The sequence below is a fragment of the Dreissena polymorpha genome, chromosome 2 (assembly GCF_020536995.1).
Source record: "Dreissena polymorpha isolate Duluth1 chromosome 2, UMN_Dpol_1.0, whole genome shotgun sequence".
In the NCBI taxonomy this organism is placed as follows: domain Eukaryota; kingdom Metazoa; phylum Mollusca; class Bivalvia; order Myida; family Dreissenidae; genus Dreissena; species Dreissena polymorpha.
Genome location: NC_068356.1, coordinates 75,719,384 through 75,736,329, shown reverse-complemented (window position 1 = coordinate 75,736,329; position 16,946 = coordinate 75,719,384). Strand labels below are relative to the sequence as shown.

Here is a 16,946-nt window from a genome sequence, read left to right as displayed (position 1 = left end):
GCTGCAACCATCATTCTCATGAAATAACATAATTCTTTTATCTGTTTCCTTTTCACTGAATGCGCTTACTTGCTTCTATCATGTCTGTTATATGTGCACTCAATATGAAATATTATTCTACATTAAAGATGATTTATACTAGCGACAAATGTCCTGACCATGTTTTCTTGAGGATTGGGCAATAAACATGGCCACTAGAGTTTTCACAAGTTGTGTTTCATTTAACCTTGTACAGTAGAAATTTCATTTATGTAAAAAAAAACGTCCTCTATTTTAGGAATCCTCAATTGTATGTGCAGATTTGTTCATACGACACATAAAACTAAATGCTTGGTTCCGCAAAGACGAATACACGCATCGGTATCAGGTTCAACTTTTCAATCACCGATATAATAGAAGTTAAATTTGTATTATTGCTACAACAATAAGATAAAAAATATGTTTTATTAAACATTACTCGTTAATATACACCTATTGATTTGATATTTAGAATATACCATGCTGACATTAAATATTCGCTTTTATTTGAAAAAGACCATTATTTGAGGTCGTTACATAAAAGATTTTCAAGACTTTTGTATTCATACATGTACACCTTCATTGTAACAAATATGACTGGAAGAACATGTTGAGCATATTACAAAACATCTTTTCAAATGCAGCAATAAGTTTCTTACAAGATTTATTTTAGTTTACTAGTTAATCTAAGCTATTGGTTGCCATGGAAACCATATTTGAAACATGTGTTTCAACTAAGGAACTCGGTATAACAAGAGATTGCCAAGCAATATTGTCATCTACCCGTGAAACTCCACCATTGTTAGATTATATATTAATTTTTTTTATATATATTTGTTGCCATAGCAAAAAACCAGAATTCTTGACGTCGGAACAAACTGAAATGACGTGCATAATCTCCATATTGCCATCTATCCATGTTTCAAGTTTCATGAAAAAATATGAAGAACTTTTAAAGTTATCGCAGGATCCAGAAAAGTGTGACAGACTGACAGACGGAGTGCAAACTATAAGTCCCATTAGGTTTCACCGGTAGGGAACAAAAAGGACCACCTTAGAGGACCATTCTGGCAAAGTTTCATTATCCACCATGTGAGGGGGGTGGTTTGAGAGAAATGACAGAAGTTATATATGGTGGTTCTATGGGATATGGTAACAGAAAAAGATTGCAAGGAAGTTAGTTACACTAAACAGAACGTGGTTTAAAGGGATCTTTTCGCAGATTTTGGTGGATATTAAAGTTTGTCATTGTGTTTGTCGTAGTGTTACAAATATGACAACAAAACTCTCCAAATCATTCAATCGTTCCGCGCTGCAACGCTTTAAAAAAATTATGTTTTTAAATCGTCAAAAGATTATTACAATGGCTATTTTAGAGTACGGTAAATGTTCAGTATTACCGTTTCCGAACAAATATCAAAACAACAACACAAATTTGCGAATCTGAAACATTTTTTTTAATTCTGTTAATTTACCAAAACGTGAAAAGGTCCCTATAAGGGTTGTGGTTACAAAGAATGTGATTTCAGAGAAGCTGGTTAAAAAATACAAGGTTTCAGGCAAGGTGACTGCAGAAAAAATTGCTAGGAAACGCGGTTTCAAATTGTTTTATACCAGAGACGGTTTCAAAGATGGTTTAAGATATTGGGATGTTTTCTGAGATGGTTTCAAAAATTGTAGCAGATTTAGTGTTCTTTCTGTTCACACAAAGTGATTCAGAAAACGTGGCTACTTAGAATATGGTTTCAAAAAAGGTAGATTCAGAGAAATTTTAGAGAACGTTCTCGCCGAGAAATGTTTTAGGGAACCTGGTGGTTTCAGAAAAAGGGATTTCAAAGAAGGTTGGTTAAGAAGAGTAAGTTGACTGATCCCACTATCAAACCATTGAGAATTTTAAGCTCAAGTAAGCTTAAAAGAAAGACAACTTTATTTCCAATTACTAATTTAATACCTAATTTACTGATGAAAACACGATTATATATATATTTCTCACAATAACAATCAACAAAATAAAGTGTACATTTTATATTTTGAACATGCCTCGCAAAATTCATGTGAATATATATTATGGCAATCAAAAAAAGAAAACAAAGAAACATAACAAGATGTGTTTGAGAAACACAATGTCCCCTATATATGACCTTGACCTTGTGAAGGATGACCTTGACCTTGTGAAGGATGACCTTGACCTTTCACCACTCAAAATGTGCAGATCCATGAGATACACATGCATGCCAAATATCAAGTTGCTATCTTCAATATTGCAAAAGTATTCATTAAATAAGCGATTTGGGCCACATATATTTGACCTCTGACCTTGAAGGATGACCTTGGCCATGACCTTTCACCACTCAAAATGTGCAGCTCCATGAGATACACATGCATGCCAAATATCAAGTTGCTATCTTCAATATTGCAAAAGTATTCATAAAATAAGCGATTTGGGCCACATATATTTGACCTCTGACCTTGACCTTTCAACACTCAAAATGTGCAGCTCCATAAGATACACATGCATGCCAAATATCAAGTTGCTATCTTCAATATTGCAAAAGTCTTCATAAAATGAGCGATTTTAGCCACATATATTTGACCTCTGACCTTGAAGGATGACCTTGACCTTTCACCACTCAAAATGTGCAGCTTCATGAGATACACATGCATGCCAAATATGAAGTTGCTATCTTCAATATAGCAAAAGTTATTGCAAAATGTTAAAGTTGGCGCAAACAGACCAACAGACAGGGCAAAAACAATATGTCCCCCACTACTATAGTGGGGGACATAAAAAGTTAAAATATGCGTGATTTAATGTTGCCAATTGCAGTTTCATATACACTGATCATTCTATTTATTTTACAACTTCACAGGTCAAGTACATCTACTTACACTGTCAATAAATTTTAGCCGATTAACTGCTGTAAACAACTGTACAAAAGTGTCGAAGATGTTTGCAAACGTCACAATGATAGTGTTAAATGCTTAAAATGAAAATGAACAGCTAAAACTAGCATATAAATCAAGGCAATCGGTTACACTAAAAATATGTCCAATTGTTGAAAATACTTAGGAAAAATATTGCCATTTGTATAAAACACATTTCAAACCATGATCTGTACACTATATACAAACATAAAATCTAAAACAATGTGAACTATTTACAAAAACATGTACATAATGGGAGTGTTGCAAAACATTTAACAGAGGTTTAACAGAATAAGTGGCAGCACAATTCAAAGAACACCTAACTATCCGTTAACGCCAGATGACTAATTTTGGACTATGCTGATGTTACAGTGTGGCAATCAACATGAGCCGAGATCAGGCAAGTGTACTTTTCGAGTTTTACAGAGTCCCTTACCCTGGACGATGCATTATGAGGGATTCCAGACCGAGTCCTGGCAATTATTCATAAGTAAACACTTGACTTATTAAAGTTGGTGCAAACTTTGAAATACAGCTGCAATTCGCACCTATTTATTTTTGACTCAAACATGTGCTTGTTCTGTGGTGGGGCACCAGCTAATGCGGAGTAAACTCCATCTGTCCATTATTAAACAAACTGACAAAAACTGACCAGAGATATTTCTACAAGTTTGTCCATATGGAGTAGAATACAACATGGACAATCATGATATGACCGCTTGAAAATATCTATCATCAATATGGCAAACAGCTTAGACCCAGATAAGACGCCGCATGATGAGGCGTCTCATCAGGGTCTGCGCTGTTTGCTTATAGCAATTTTTGTAAGAAATATTCTAAATATAGTAATAAATATATTAGACATCCCTAATTTTGGAAATAAATTGATCCAATTTAGTAGGATGGGAGATTCCACTAGGCATAAATGGGTTAAACTGATAACTATGCAATAATATGAACTGTACAATTCAACATTATAGCTGCAGCCGATTCTATCCAAGTAAACTTGTCATCATCGCAAAATCATTGCAAGATTCAACATGCCACACTGCACACAGAACTTCAAAAAAATATTGCAATAGCCACTTTTTTGTTGAACCTCTATGGTTTTGAAGTTATGCCACAAACAATTTCTGGTTAAATTATGAAACACACATTTTATACATACAAATAACGAAAATATTTACAAACTTTAGAACGATATCATTAATCAAGATCAGATTTTACAACAAACAGAAAAAACAATTTTGACACTGAGACAATGTGATAAAATAAAATGCATTTCACCGAATTAAGTACATTTTCAACAGTTTTGATTGGCCAAAATTACAGACTCTAAAACGTAGTAACAACTCATGAGAAAGACGCAGGCCCTCGAAACACATCTGATAAAAAAAATTAAAGTTCCGATTTCCCAGATTAGCGGATCTCTAGTCTAGTTTTTAAAAGTTGTATTAATCAAAATACGTTCATTAACAGATTAAACAAGAAATGTGTTTGCCAGAAACATTATGTCCCCTACTGCGCCGCTTTGAAGCTTTATATTTGACCTTTGACCTTGAAGGATGACCTTGACCTTTCACCACTCAAATATGCAGCTCCATGAGATACACATGCATGCCAAATATCAAGTTGCTATCTTAAATATTGCAAAAGTTATGGCAAATGTTAAAGTTTGACGCAAACAAACACACAAAGCAACAGACAGGGCAAAAACAATATGTCCACCACTATAGTGATGGGGGACATAAAAATTGAAGCCTACACTACATTCTAATTATGTTTCGAAGGTAACGTTCTTCAAATCTATATAAATTATTGAAAATATATAGCATCTGTGCAAATACTACAGGACATATAAAATCCTGTCATGAATTTTACAGGACATCACAAGCCATTTTGGTCAAGACAAAACGGTAAGTTTCTTCAATTAAGTTTTACATCAAAAGTGCGTCTCAAAACAGGAGAAACACATTTCGGAATGACACAAATTTACATTAAGTAGCACTTGAATGCGTATTTTTTTTACAAGATTAAGGAAATGTTTTTTAAAATATTTAAAATCAAAATGAAAATCAAGCGTCAAATGTAAGTTGAATTATGATTTGGAAGCAATATGTAAAAAAAGTAAGTGATGTTTATGGCAATGAAAATGGCAAATAAATGTTATGCTCTCAAATGTAAATGTCACTAAAATATTGATATATATATATATAAGAAATGTAAGTCAGAAATTACAGTTTTGGTTGTTAAATGAGAACAATATGAAAGAGCCAATGGAACTAGAGAAGTCCATAACTAGTTTTCATTGGTCAATACTGAAGATAATAATTTACCAATAAATCAATATGCTAGGAAGTAACAAAATTGTTTCATTTGACAAGTAGGTAAGTAAGTACAGTTTTATCACCAAAATTAAAATATTTGATTCAACAGAAACCTTGAGAACATTTACAGTGAATTAGATGAAAGCAAGCACAAACTTTTTTTGTCTTTTTACTATGGAACAGTGGATGATATAGGCGTGAATGATTAATACATACCAATGATAAAAAGCACTTAAGAAATTAAAATTTAAAAGTATTGCTGCCTTTCTAAGCATTAAATGTAACACAACAAAAACAAGCATGAATACAATGTCAAAACGGACCTTCAATGATTATGATTCAATTAGAAAATAAAAACACATTAAAAGTCTAGGTTTCTGATAAGATCGAATCCTACAATGATAAGTACGTGTATAACATCAATTGATAAAAGTATAATTTTAACAATCCACTCAACTTTTCCATGAACTTTGATCTATGTTTTTCAAAAAACAAAACAATTTTGACTATACATTTTCTGCTGTTTTTTTCTCTTTTTTGAAAATGAGTTACATATTTATTTTCACATGCTGTTTTCAATCTTGATTTTTAAAACCTTGCTGTTTTAGGTTCTTTTCCTAATCATGTACATATTCAGCATGATAAATAGTTTGTAATGTTGTTTTCGAGTTGTTGAAGAGTGGACACAATAAATATCCTGAGGCGTTGTTATAATATATGATACTAATTCCAAATGCTCTAAAGCTCTGAACATACAAGTAAGACAAGCAAAAAGCATTGATTGGTATTGGGGCTGATTTTTTGTACAGTAAAATATTTTGTAGACATATAACAGAAACAGTACAATATAATCATTTATACTCAAAGTAAAGCTACATATTTTTGTAAGCACACTCTTTGTGTGATTTTGAGTCTTTTTTATTAACCCTTTGCATGCTGGGATATTTGTCGTCTGCTGAATTTCTAAAATTAGCATTTTCTTCGATTTTTTTCAAAGAATATTATCAGAATAGCAAACAGTTTGGATCCTGATGAGACGCCACGTTCTGTGGCGTCTCATCTGGACCTAAACTGTTTGCAAAGGCCTTCAAAATTCGGTTCCCGCACTGAAAGGGTTAACTTTTGCAAAAATTAAATCCATAATCTAATAGTTAGACTTAAATTAATACAACATTCTTCCTTTTATCAAATCATAAATGAATAAATGAAAATAACATCACAATCATGCACATTGGGAAGCTATTCATTAACAATCTATAACAAAGTTTGCATCAACACATTCAATAAGTTTAATGCAGTAATCATACATTAACAAATTCAATGCAGTAATAAACTATCATACAAAAATACACATCTTTAAAATATAGCATGACACTTGTGAATTTTTTGGAACACACTTTTGAGATCATCTATACAACAATCACACCAAGATTAAATCAAACAAATATTGTTTCTCATCCCTAAATCAATCCAGTTGTACTTCACAGAACCTGATACAACAGATTTCGTGGAGTCTGACGGATTGTGGAATGGGAATTTTATTTTTTGGCATGAAAAACACATAGAAAATTAATTGTCTAAATCTATTTGAAATTATTGACAACAACAGTTATTGGATTCAGTAGCAGAATTCTTTACAATGGTGTCAAAATCGACTAAAATTCCAACTGACTCTTTTTTTATAACTGGTTATCAGCAATTTTCATTCAATTCATAAATATCACAAACAACCAATTATTACATAAAGGCATAGATTCGATGCTTTAGACAATCTCATTCAAAACAACAATCAAATCATCAATTATCAAAAAGTATATCATTTCTGCTTGAGTGTATTGTTCCTTTAAACTTGAGTGTATTTTAAATATTAGGAACAGATGTCTCCATAATAGATCTCTAAAGAAACTATTAAATTTTAGTTTTAATCAGCTGAAATGGTGATACAAGCCTAAGTTAAAATGTTTTTCCCCTATTTAAAAGCAATCAATAATAGTAAAACAGATTAAACTTCAAAATTGATAGAGAATTTTATCACAAGACTTGACTTATTGTATCTTCAGAACATGGCACGTTAACAAAATCTAATTCTACCAAGAGGACTCTCAAAAATAAGTGCACTTGAAAATACGCAAAACATACATTTACTCTCAACAAACTGTAACCTGAAACCAAGTTTCAGTAAAACAAAGTAACAAACAATGTTATTTCAATAAACAACATCAAATATTGGAATACAAGGTTTTGCAATAGGGAGGGTCTCTGTATTATTGCATAATTAAACATAATGTAAACAAAGCAGAAAACCAAAACAATCTGTGTTTGAACAAAAGTACTCCCAACACAGAATCATAAACAGGTATTAAAAAATAGGTTAAGAAGACTTCAAACAGAGAAATTCAAACATAACACACCATGGAACATAAAATATCCCTATAATTAAGAAAAGTTTAATGATATAAACAATTAATAAAAATTGCAATATGCTCAAATTAAAATGTGCACGACTTGGTAAATGGTATCTTTAAGGATTTGGTCAAATGCCTAACAAGAGGCGTAAGTTTAATTTGGTCAATGGTTTAACCCAACAAGGTTAAGGGTATGCAAAAAGGGTTCAAATGACAACACCTGATTTAACCCTTTGCATGCTGGGAAATTTGTCGTCTGCTTAAATGTTGTCTGCTGAATTTCTAAAATTAGCATTTTCTTCGATTTTTTTCAAAGAATACTATCAGAACAGCAAACAGTTTGGATCCTGATGAGACACCACGTTCTGTGGCCTCTCATCTGGATCCAAACTGTTTGCAAAGGCCTTCAAAATTCGGTTCCCGCACTGAAAGGGTTAAGGATTATCTGATAAACATTTTGTGTAAATGGTTACAACTGGTAATGCTTGGCCACTTGTTACTTGTCAAAGGCTTCCCATTCAAGACATTCGTCATTTTAATACCAATATATCCATTATTAAAAAAATGACACTAAATATTATTCTCTTCATTGTAAATGGTAAACTTTGATAACACTTGCAGACTTTAACATACACTTTAGAAATACTTGAATTTTTTTTCTAGACTATATCAAAACCTTCTTCATCTTTCTCCAAGTAAATTTCTACAACTGATTTACAAGAAGCAGCTTGTAAAATTAATAATGATTTAATATAAATCAGCAAAAGGGGACTATTGTACTAAAGAAAGGAAGACAATACAAAAATGTTGACAAATTCAACATTTGATTTTTTTTAATAACAAGTTTTGTGTGATAGAGGGGAATAATGAGATAATATTCGCTATAAAACACATATTGGTCTTGCCATTTTTCAGAATTTTCAAGAAAAAAAAAATTGATGCATAACCAAACAAAACAAAAACAATATAAGTACATTTCAACTGTTTTGGTGTAGAACATCTTCATCATTGCATGGGCACAATACACAAATCAATACTCATTCTATATACACAAGTTGCCATGGCGAAGTTGAAGATCAAAGGGTTGTACGGGTGGCTGAGGGTCAACACGGTAGATAGATCAGGTGGTTGGTATGACGATGGGGCAGCCCATTTAAGGTGGCAGTAAAAGATGCAGTTTGAACTTGTCCCGAATGTGAGGCCGTACATCTTCATTCTTAAAAACACATCAGGTTATGTTAAAACGTCAGTGGTGTCTAAATGGAAATGAGAACTTAGCTGACGTCTACTAAGCCTTGTTTGTAATATTGGCAAGTTGGATTTTCTTACCCCAGAATATTATTATCATCACGACACCCAGTCTGATGCTGTCGCATATTTTATGTTTTGGACACCACATAATACTTTTCAGTCCCCATATTTTAAAGCAGAGTTTTAAACAGATTTTTTTTTTAACATAGTCATGTTTAAATTGTAAACATCAACTCGAAAACAACTTTTTTCAAGGTGAAAGACTTCCCAATCTCAATCTCAAATACCAGGGGTGTGATTGAGGCAGAGTCAGAGGGGAGGAAAATTTTGTCGACTGATTTTGACTGTGCGAATGGCGCGCATAATGCAATGACAAACCTTAAAACAGACATTAAAACAAACAACTTCTTGAACTTCATAAAAATATTTTTTTATAAAAACCTGTAAAACTTCACATTTACTGAGGATGCAACGTAAACAATATTTATTGTGATCAATAGCAGCAGTTTTTCAATGTATTAAATTACAGTAAATGGACTTCATTGAAATAAACACACTTGAGTGTTTTCCTTGTGTTAATGATGTATTAAACTGAGTTAAATTAATATATTTGATTTGTTTACCTTTCAATATCTTGCATTTAACATCTTCACTACTTCAGTTCAATGCTATTTCAGTTAACTGAACAGCCTGACAAACATAATAAAGCAGAATATGCATATGAATCTGATTATACACAGATTCACTTACATATAAATCAAATCATGTTCGTCTATTTCCATGTTAAAACTATACTCTTCTAAATTGTTTTGCTTCGCCAGTAGAATGAACTCCAATTTGCAAACACTGGTTTCCGTGACAAAAATTCACTGTGCACATGTCTTAACAAAATTTGTGTTGCTTGTATCTTAAACGTATTCGTTTTCGTTGACAAACACATTTCATTCTTAATATCAAACTATATGATGTCAGTCGTTAATTCGGTTGCTATTTGTCATTTCAATAATCTTAATTTTCGCTTCGCAACGGCACCATTTGCAAGTGAATCAGCTTAGAAATACCAAACACATTTTAAGAAACCGATTTTAATTGGAAGATTGGGAAACGACAGCCAATTATATCGCTTGTTTTAAAAATGCTTAGGCAGAAGCTACCAGTGTAAAATGCGGAGAGATTTACGCCCGCGGATATTTCGAACCGCTTATAAAATACGTCCGCGGAATCGGTGGTACCACCTCCCCCCCCCCCCCCCCCCCCACACATTTTTTTTTTAACAAATTTACGCGAATCTCAGAAGTGACCCCCGGGACAACCCAATCCGCGGAAAAATCACACCCCTGAATACAGTCGGTTTTCTGACTGAGAAATTTTGAGTCAATATGACACCTCTTTTCTCCAATCCTAAAAGCCTGGGCCCAAAGAAGAGTATTACAGAAACCTAAACAAACTGGCTCTTGATAAAATTTCCTAACGAGGGTTTCAACTTACATATGTACTTTTTAATAGATAAAAACATTCAGTGCATCTACCTTTTCAGCCATATGACTTGACCCTTAACATATATTATCTAAAACATATTCATTCTTCCATTATTTTAATATCTGCAAGAGAAAAAACAAAAACAACCAGAAGTGTGTTTGTCAGAAACACAATGCCCCCTATTGCGCAGCTTTGAAGCCATATATTTGACCTTGAAGGATGACCTTGACCTTTCACCACTCAATGATATACACATGCATGCCAAATATCAAGTTGCTATCTTCAATATTGCAAAAGTTATCGCATAACTTTAACCAAGGTTAAAGTTTTGGGACAGAATGACAGACAGGCCAAAAACAACATACCCCCGGTCATTCGATCCAAGGGCATTGATAGAGTGACAGAATGACAGACAGACCAAAAACAATATACCCCCGATCATTCGATCCGGGGGCATAAAAATCCATGCCATTCTCCTCAATCCTATGGGCTCAAGTCCCATTCTAAAATCGGTGAAAACCAAAGCAACTACTGACTCTTGATATTCATCACTCACCATGGAGACGAGGCTTTCAAGAAATGGCAGCATCTTGATGAGTTCCCTATCGCTGCGGTCCATAAACCAGCTCTCTATCGGGATGCCATTGTGCAGCTGGAAAGCAAGATGTGTGGAGTTGGGAACTCCGTTTACACTTATTTAATTAGGCTCAATTGCACAAAAAGCCTAAGGTTTAATGACATTTCTTCTTTCTGTTCACTAGGTAACATACCTTAATTGTTTTTTTAGGTAGTATTGAGAATATTTCCAGAGCAAAACATTACTCATTAGGCGCTGACACTTAGCAGACTAGTGGACATTAACTCTTTCAGTGAGGGAACCAAATTTTGAAGGCCTTTGCAAACAGTTTGGATCCAGATGAGACGCCACAGAACTTTGCGTCTCATCTGGATCCAAACTGTTTGCTATTCTGATAGTATTCTTTGAAAATAAAATCGAAGAAAATGCTAATTTTAGAAATTCAGCAGACGACATCTTAGCAGACGACAAATTTCCCAGCATGCAAAGGGTTAATATACTCAGCTTCTGTATAGTAAGCTGACAATGGAAGACATGTTCACGTGATTTAATGGCACAAATTCCAAAGCTTTAGTTTAGAATGAGACTTTTAGGCGGCAAATCCAAAGAGTTATTCCCAGCGTCAAGCTATCATGAATATACAAAGGTTAAAGCAGAAAATATAATTATAATATCTAAATTATTGTAATTAAGCCTGTTTCAAACTGTTCAAAGGGAAGTATTTCTGGAAGGCACACACCTCATAACTAAATACATTGAGAGTTAACTACCTTGATGGGTTTTGTAAGGTCCTTTCCTCCAAAATTGTTCAAAGGGAGGTACATAAACTAAAGGCATTTAAGAGATGTCACTTCCTTTTGAATGCTTCCATGCAACCTAATAACTGAATTACTGAAGACGGCTATCTAGCTCGATGATTCTGCTCAAGTCCCTTACTATCATACCTCAAACTATTCAAAGGAGGTAATTTAAACATTCATGGGAGGTAATTCACCTGACATCCAAATGCCTGCAAAGATATCTACAATGATGGTTCTGCTCGAGTCTCTTTCTAGAATATTTCAAACTCTTCAAAGGGAGGTTACTTAAGCATTCATGTTAGGTAACTCACCTGATAACCGAATGCCTGGGGAGAGTTATCTACGATGATGGTTCTGCTTAGGTCCCTTCCTAGTATACTCAAGTCCTTGATGTAGTTCCCGTTGACACATACACAATGTTCACGAAACAGTCTGTGCCTTTAAAGGAAAGAATCGCTTTTGTTGCACCTTTTTTTCAAGTACAACTAGAGCATCTTGAACAAAATAAGCTTTTCTTTTCAGCGATTTTCCTTGTCCAATTGGGAAAAATTGAGTCGTGAAAACCTCAAAATTCGGAAAAAATCGAGTCGTGAAATCCTTAAATTGGGAAAATCGCGTCATGAAGTTTGGGTCTTATTGAATACATCATACAGTTCATACTTAATTGAACATACCCATTAAAAGAATCATTTGCAGGCATGCCTTAATGACCATTAAGTAATTAAGTTGAAACAAATAACAAAATATTATAAAGAACACACAAAATCAATTACAAGTTGTTTTAATATCTTGTTAAGCAATGTCTTTGTCTTTCATTTTTTTGAAAATTTCAACAATCTTTGATGTTTGATCATCTATCAGTTGCTGGCATCCCTCTCTGCACAGCATCATTAGTGCTGTCAATGTGTCGTGTGATAGACAGTCCCGATTGTTTGTGCAAAGATTGTTCATTAGACTGAACACCCTTTCCACAGAGGCAAGGTTACAAACCGACATAAAACAGTACGCTGGCTGCCTGACAAAAGAACCGGAAACAGTAACGACAATATTGATTGCAAGCGATGAATAATAAAACCCGAAATTAATCGAGCGCGTGGTTACACACAACTATACGATTTTCTTTGTTCGCTCGCCGAAAGTTGGGTTTTGTTACGAAAATTTTAGGTCGTTTTGAGAAAAAATTCGGACGTTGTTTGGGATTTTTTCAGATGCCGATTTGGGAATTTGGGAATTTTTGCTTGATTGGGAAAGTACCGTTTACCGGTACTTTATAAAGAAAGAGGAAAATCGCTGCTTTTGCAATTTAAGTATGAAAATTGAACATGAACAGCTTAATCCAGGGTGTGCTTGAAGAGAAGTCAGAGAAGAATTCTTCACCTGATCTTGAAAAGATTTTGAAAATGATATGTGCATAATAGGGTGACAAACCTTTTAAAACAATGTGTATAGTGTTTTTCTATTAGATTTGGTGATTTTGGCCCGTATTCATCAAACAATTCTTAGACTTAACTCAAAGAATAAAGAATATTCTTTACATTGATTTATTAAAGTATTGCTTAAATTTTGAGTTAAACTTGGCATTAAACACCTCTATCTATATCATTCTTCTTGTAGAACATTTTGTTCATGACATAATCACCAGCGGACGCCTGTATATATTCAAACACTGAATGCATTTTTCTTGGTTTCAAGTCTAAGAATGGGTTGGTGAATACGGGCCCAGATCTTCATTTTCTTCTGAATGACGCCATTGACAAATATCAGAAATCATCCCTCAGAAAATGGTGTAAGCTGAAATTCACGAAAAAAAACTCCAACCCTTACAATTCATGCCAGTCTGAATGATCTATGTTGAATATAGTAAGAGATCTTCTTTTGCCCACTTTGCCCCCTGAAAAGTTTGGTTAAGATTTTTGTCAACTTTAAAGAGCAAATCAAGGTTAATTAGGACTATTTAAATCAATTTACAGATCCAATTTGTGTTCTGGACATCGTGTTGACATTGAAACCTGCTATTCAAAAGATTCACTATCAAAACCTTTCCAAAGAGTTAAAACAAACAGCTGACTGCGAAAGGCCATGGACCCCATAAGAACAAATATATATTGTTATTCAATGCAATTAAGCTAAAGGATCACAACAACATCTCTTTTTAGGGGCTTCAGCCAATACACTGCCATCCCAAAGGAATTTGCCTTCAGTCAAATGTGCTTATTTGGTGAAAGAATAAGCCATGGATCTACAAAACATATAATCAAACTTACAATTACATGCACTTACTTAATAAGTTTCTTCTGTGGGTCTAGTAGATTCAGAAGTTTGTCAGCGTACACCTTCTTAGAAGCAGTGAACAGAATCACCTCAAATATCTGAGACACGCGCTCTAGAAACTCACGGAAGAATGGCCTAGTGCGCACAAATACCTGCAATGATTCACAACTTAGTGAGTTTAATCAGTCCTCTAAAAGTCACTCTAAGACAAAAAGCTAAGTGTGAATACACTTCTGAAATGAAAAATGGCCTGAAAAAACTGAAGGGACAATCTGGACTTCATTGAAACTTCTACAATACAACACATTCTATCATCTCTGTTCCAAACATTCTCACAATAAGTACCTCCTGTGAAAAAACAAGCAAATTTGTTGAATTGATATCCCCTGCCAATATGCATCTGGACACAAAAGTGTTATATTTGACACTAAAAAAAAGCATTTTTTCAAGATACAAAGGGCCATAACTCCGTTATTAACAGATGGTGTACAATGCCATTTGCCGTGCATCATCTTCTTACATATATATATATATACTCATACCAAGTTTCATTGAAATCTGCCAAAGCACTTCTAAGATATGGCTCCGGACACACAAAAAAAGCATTTTTTCAAGGTAAAAAGGGCCATAACTCTGTTATTAATGGAAGGTGTAGAATGCCATTTGGTGTGCATCATCCTGTTATCCATATATATATATATATACTCATACCAAGTTTCAATGAAATCCCCCAAAGCACTTCCAAGATATGGCTCCGGATGGACCGACGGACAATGCCAAAACAATATCCCTCCGCTATGGCAGGGGATAACAACAGAAACAATCGACGATATACTGTTAATCAGTCTTAGCCAAAGTATGGCAGCAAGATGATATGATCTATGACATAGAATGTTAAACCAGTATTAGCAAAAGTAACTTGTGGAATAATGCTTTAGTACATATATGAACACCTGAAATAACTGTTGATGTACTTTAAGTCAATAAGTCGAAATAATTCGAAAATCAAAATCTTCATCTCCAGACTCCAGAAGGCATAATCTGCCATTGAACGTAAACTTGACATTCCCCATACATCTTTCTCAATCAGGTTTTTTTTTGGCCCGATTTTATAGCCGAAAATCGGCTATGTTCCCAATCCCAAAAAGTATACTTTTTTCCCCAAAATGTGGCAAAAAATTCCCAATTTCAAAAAAAACAACAACAAAAAAAAAAAATTTGATGATTTTGTTCTTTTAATTTGAATGATTATAAAGAGTTATATCAAATTTAGTATTTACCTAATCAGAGGACTTTTCATGTGGAAAAAAAGGCTAATGAATTTATTTTCCCAATTTCATGAAAATGCCGATAAAATTCCCCATTCCAAAGCCATGGGCTATCTTCCCAAAAGTGGAAAAAAAAACCTGTCAATGTTACTCAATGCTCATCATGAGATTGTACGGGCATTGTAGATTAGCAATAGACATTTTCAGGACTAAGACAGGAATGCATCACCAAAGAGATTATTCATAATTGTGATGTGTTCAAAAACCTAAGAGAATTTGTTAAACAGACAGAAACCCCCCACAATACTTCAATGCGAAAGGAGGGAAGGTGTTGTTTTTTTCATTTTTTTTTTTTAAGTTTTACTCACACATGTAGATTCAATTCAGATTTTTACCTGGTAAGTTACTTCCTGGAACAGCACAGGGAAGGTGAACGATGCATCCTCTAGCTCCGTAAGGCTGCAGTGTACAAGCGTCTCGTCCTGAAATGGAAATAAAGGCGTTTAAGGGACTCCCTTTGAATGAAAAATTCCACAAGTATGGAAAGTGTCATCCCTGATTAGCCTGCACTGACGGCATTCAGTCCAATACATACTGATACCATGTGTTATCTTATCAATCGATCCATACAAAAGAGGACGTGTTTATGTGTGTTTTTTCTTGATACATGAAAAACAATCCTTGAACCACAGCTAGAGTGGATATTAAGTTTTTCATAACAAATCCAAGTTCAGTCTAACTAAAATAAATAATTACTCACCAAATCAAGCACAAGTGAAAATTCAGGTGAGCTTCGTGTCTTAAGGGGCAAAGCAGGCACTCTGGCACGTAGCTCATCTGTTAGAGGGGGCAACGTCTTGATAAATGCATACCTGTGAAACAAGACATATTGATTGAAAGGCTAACTATTCACAACTTTCCGGTGAATTTGTATTAATTATATTATGTAAAACTAAATAAGAGGGTCTGTACTCATCCAAGATATCATTAGAACAAATTATCTGACTAAGTTTTATGAAGATTGAACAATAAATGTTGTTTCCAGAGTGTTAACAAGGTTTTACTAAAGCCATATTAGGAAAAAGACTCTCCCCTTGGTGGCCAAGTTTTTCACGCAACAGGAACAGTTGTAAAACTCATACAAGATATCATTGGGACAAATCTTCTGACCAGGTATCATGAAGATCCGAAAATAATTGTGGCCTCTAGAATATTAACAAGAGGGCCTGAAATGCCCAAAGTCGCTCACATGAGATAACAAGATATTATTGGGACAAATCTTCTGACCAAGTTTCACGAAGATCGGAATATAAATGTGGCCTCTAGAGTGTTAACAAGGTTTTACTATAGCCATATAAGGAAAAATGCCCTGCCCCCTGGCAGCCATGTTTTTCAACCAACCGGCATCATTTTTTAAACTCTTCAAAGATATTATCAGGATGAATCTTCTGACCAAGTTTCATGAAGATCAGACAGTGAATGTGGCCTCTAGAGTGTTAACAAGATTTTACTATAGCCATATTAGGAAAAATGCCCCGCCTCTTGGAAGCAATTTTTTTCAAGCACACATAATTATTTTCTTACTCATCCAAGATATCATGGAGACCAATCTTCTGACCAAATTT

General features: G+C 34.2%; 1 protein-coding gene across 4 annotated transcripts in view; it reads right to left on the bottom strand.

Annotated features, from left to right (window-relative positions):
• Nucleotides 1-1,927: 1,927 nt before the first annotated feature.
• LOC127867663 (CTD small phosphatase-like protein 2) overlaps nucleotides 1,928-16,946 on the bottom strand; it is a 49,922-nt gene continuing 34,903 nt past the window's right edge. For 3 of the 4 annotated variants that reach the window (XM_052408991.1, XM_052408990.1, XM_052408992.1), the window contains exons 8-13: nucleotides 16,082-16,193; nucleotides 15,717-15,803; nucleotides 14,063-14,205; nucleotides 12,094-12,220; nucleotides 10,962-11,057; nucleotides 1,928-8,891 (exon numbers count right to left, since the gene is read on the bottom strand). In XM_052408991.1, coding sequence (XP_052264951.1) covers nucleotides 8,829-8,891; nucleotides 10,962-11,057; nucleotides 12,094-12,220; nucleotides 14,063-14,205; nucleotides 15,717-15,803; nucleotides 16,082-16,193 — 628 coding nt within the window. In that variant the 3' untranslated portion in view covers nucleotides 1,928-8,828. The remainder of the gene's footprint in view (nucleotides 8,892-10,961; nucleotides 11,058-12,093; nucleotides 12,221-14,062; nucleotides 14,206-15,716; nucleotides 15,804-16,081; nucleotides 16,194-16,946) is intronic. The other variant, XR_008043599.1, reaches the window with a different exon arrangement.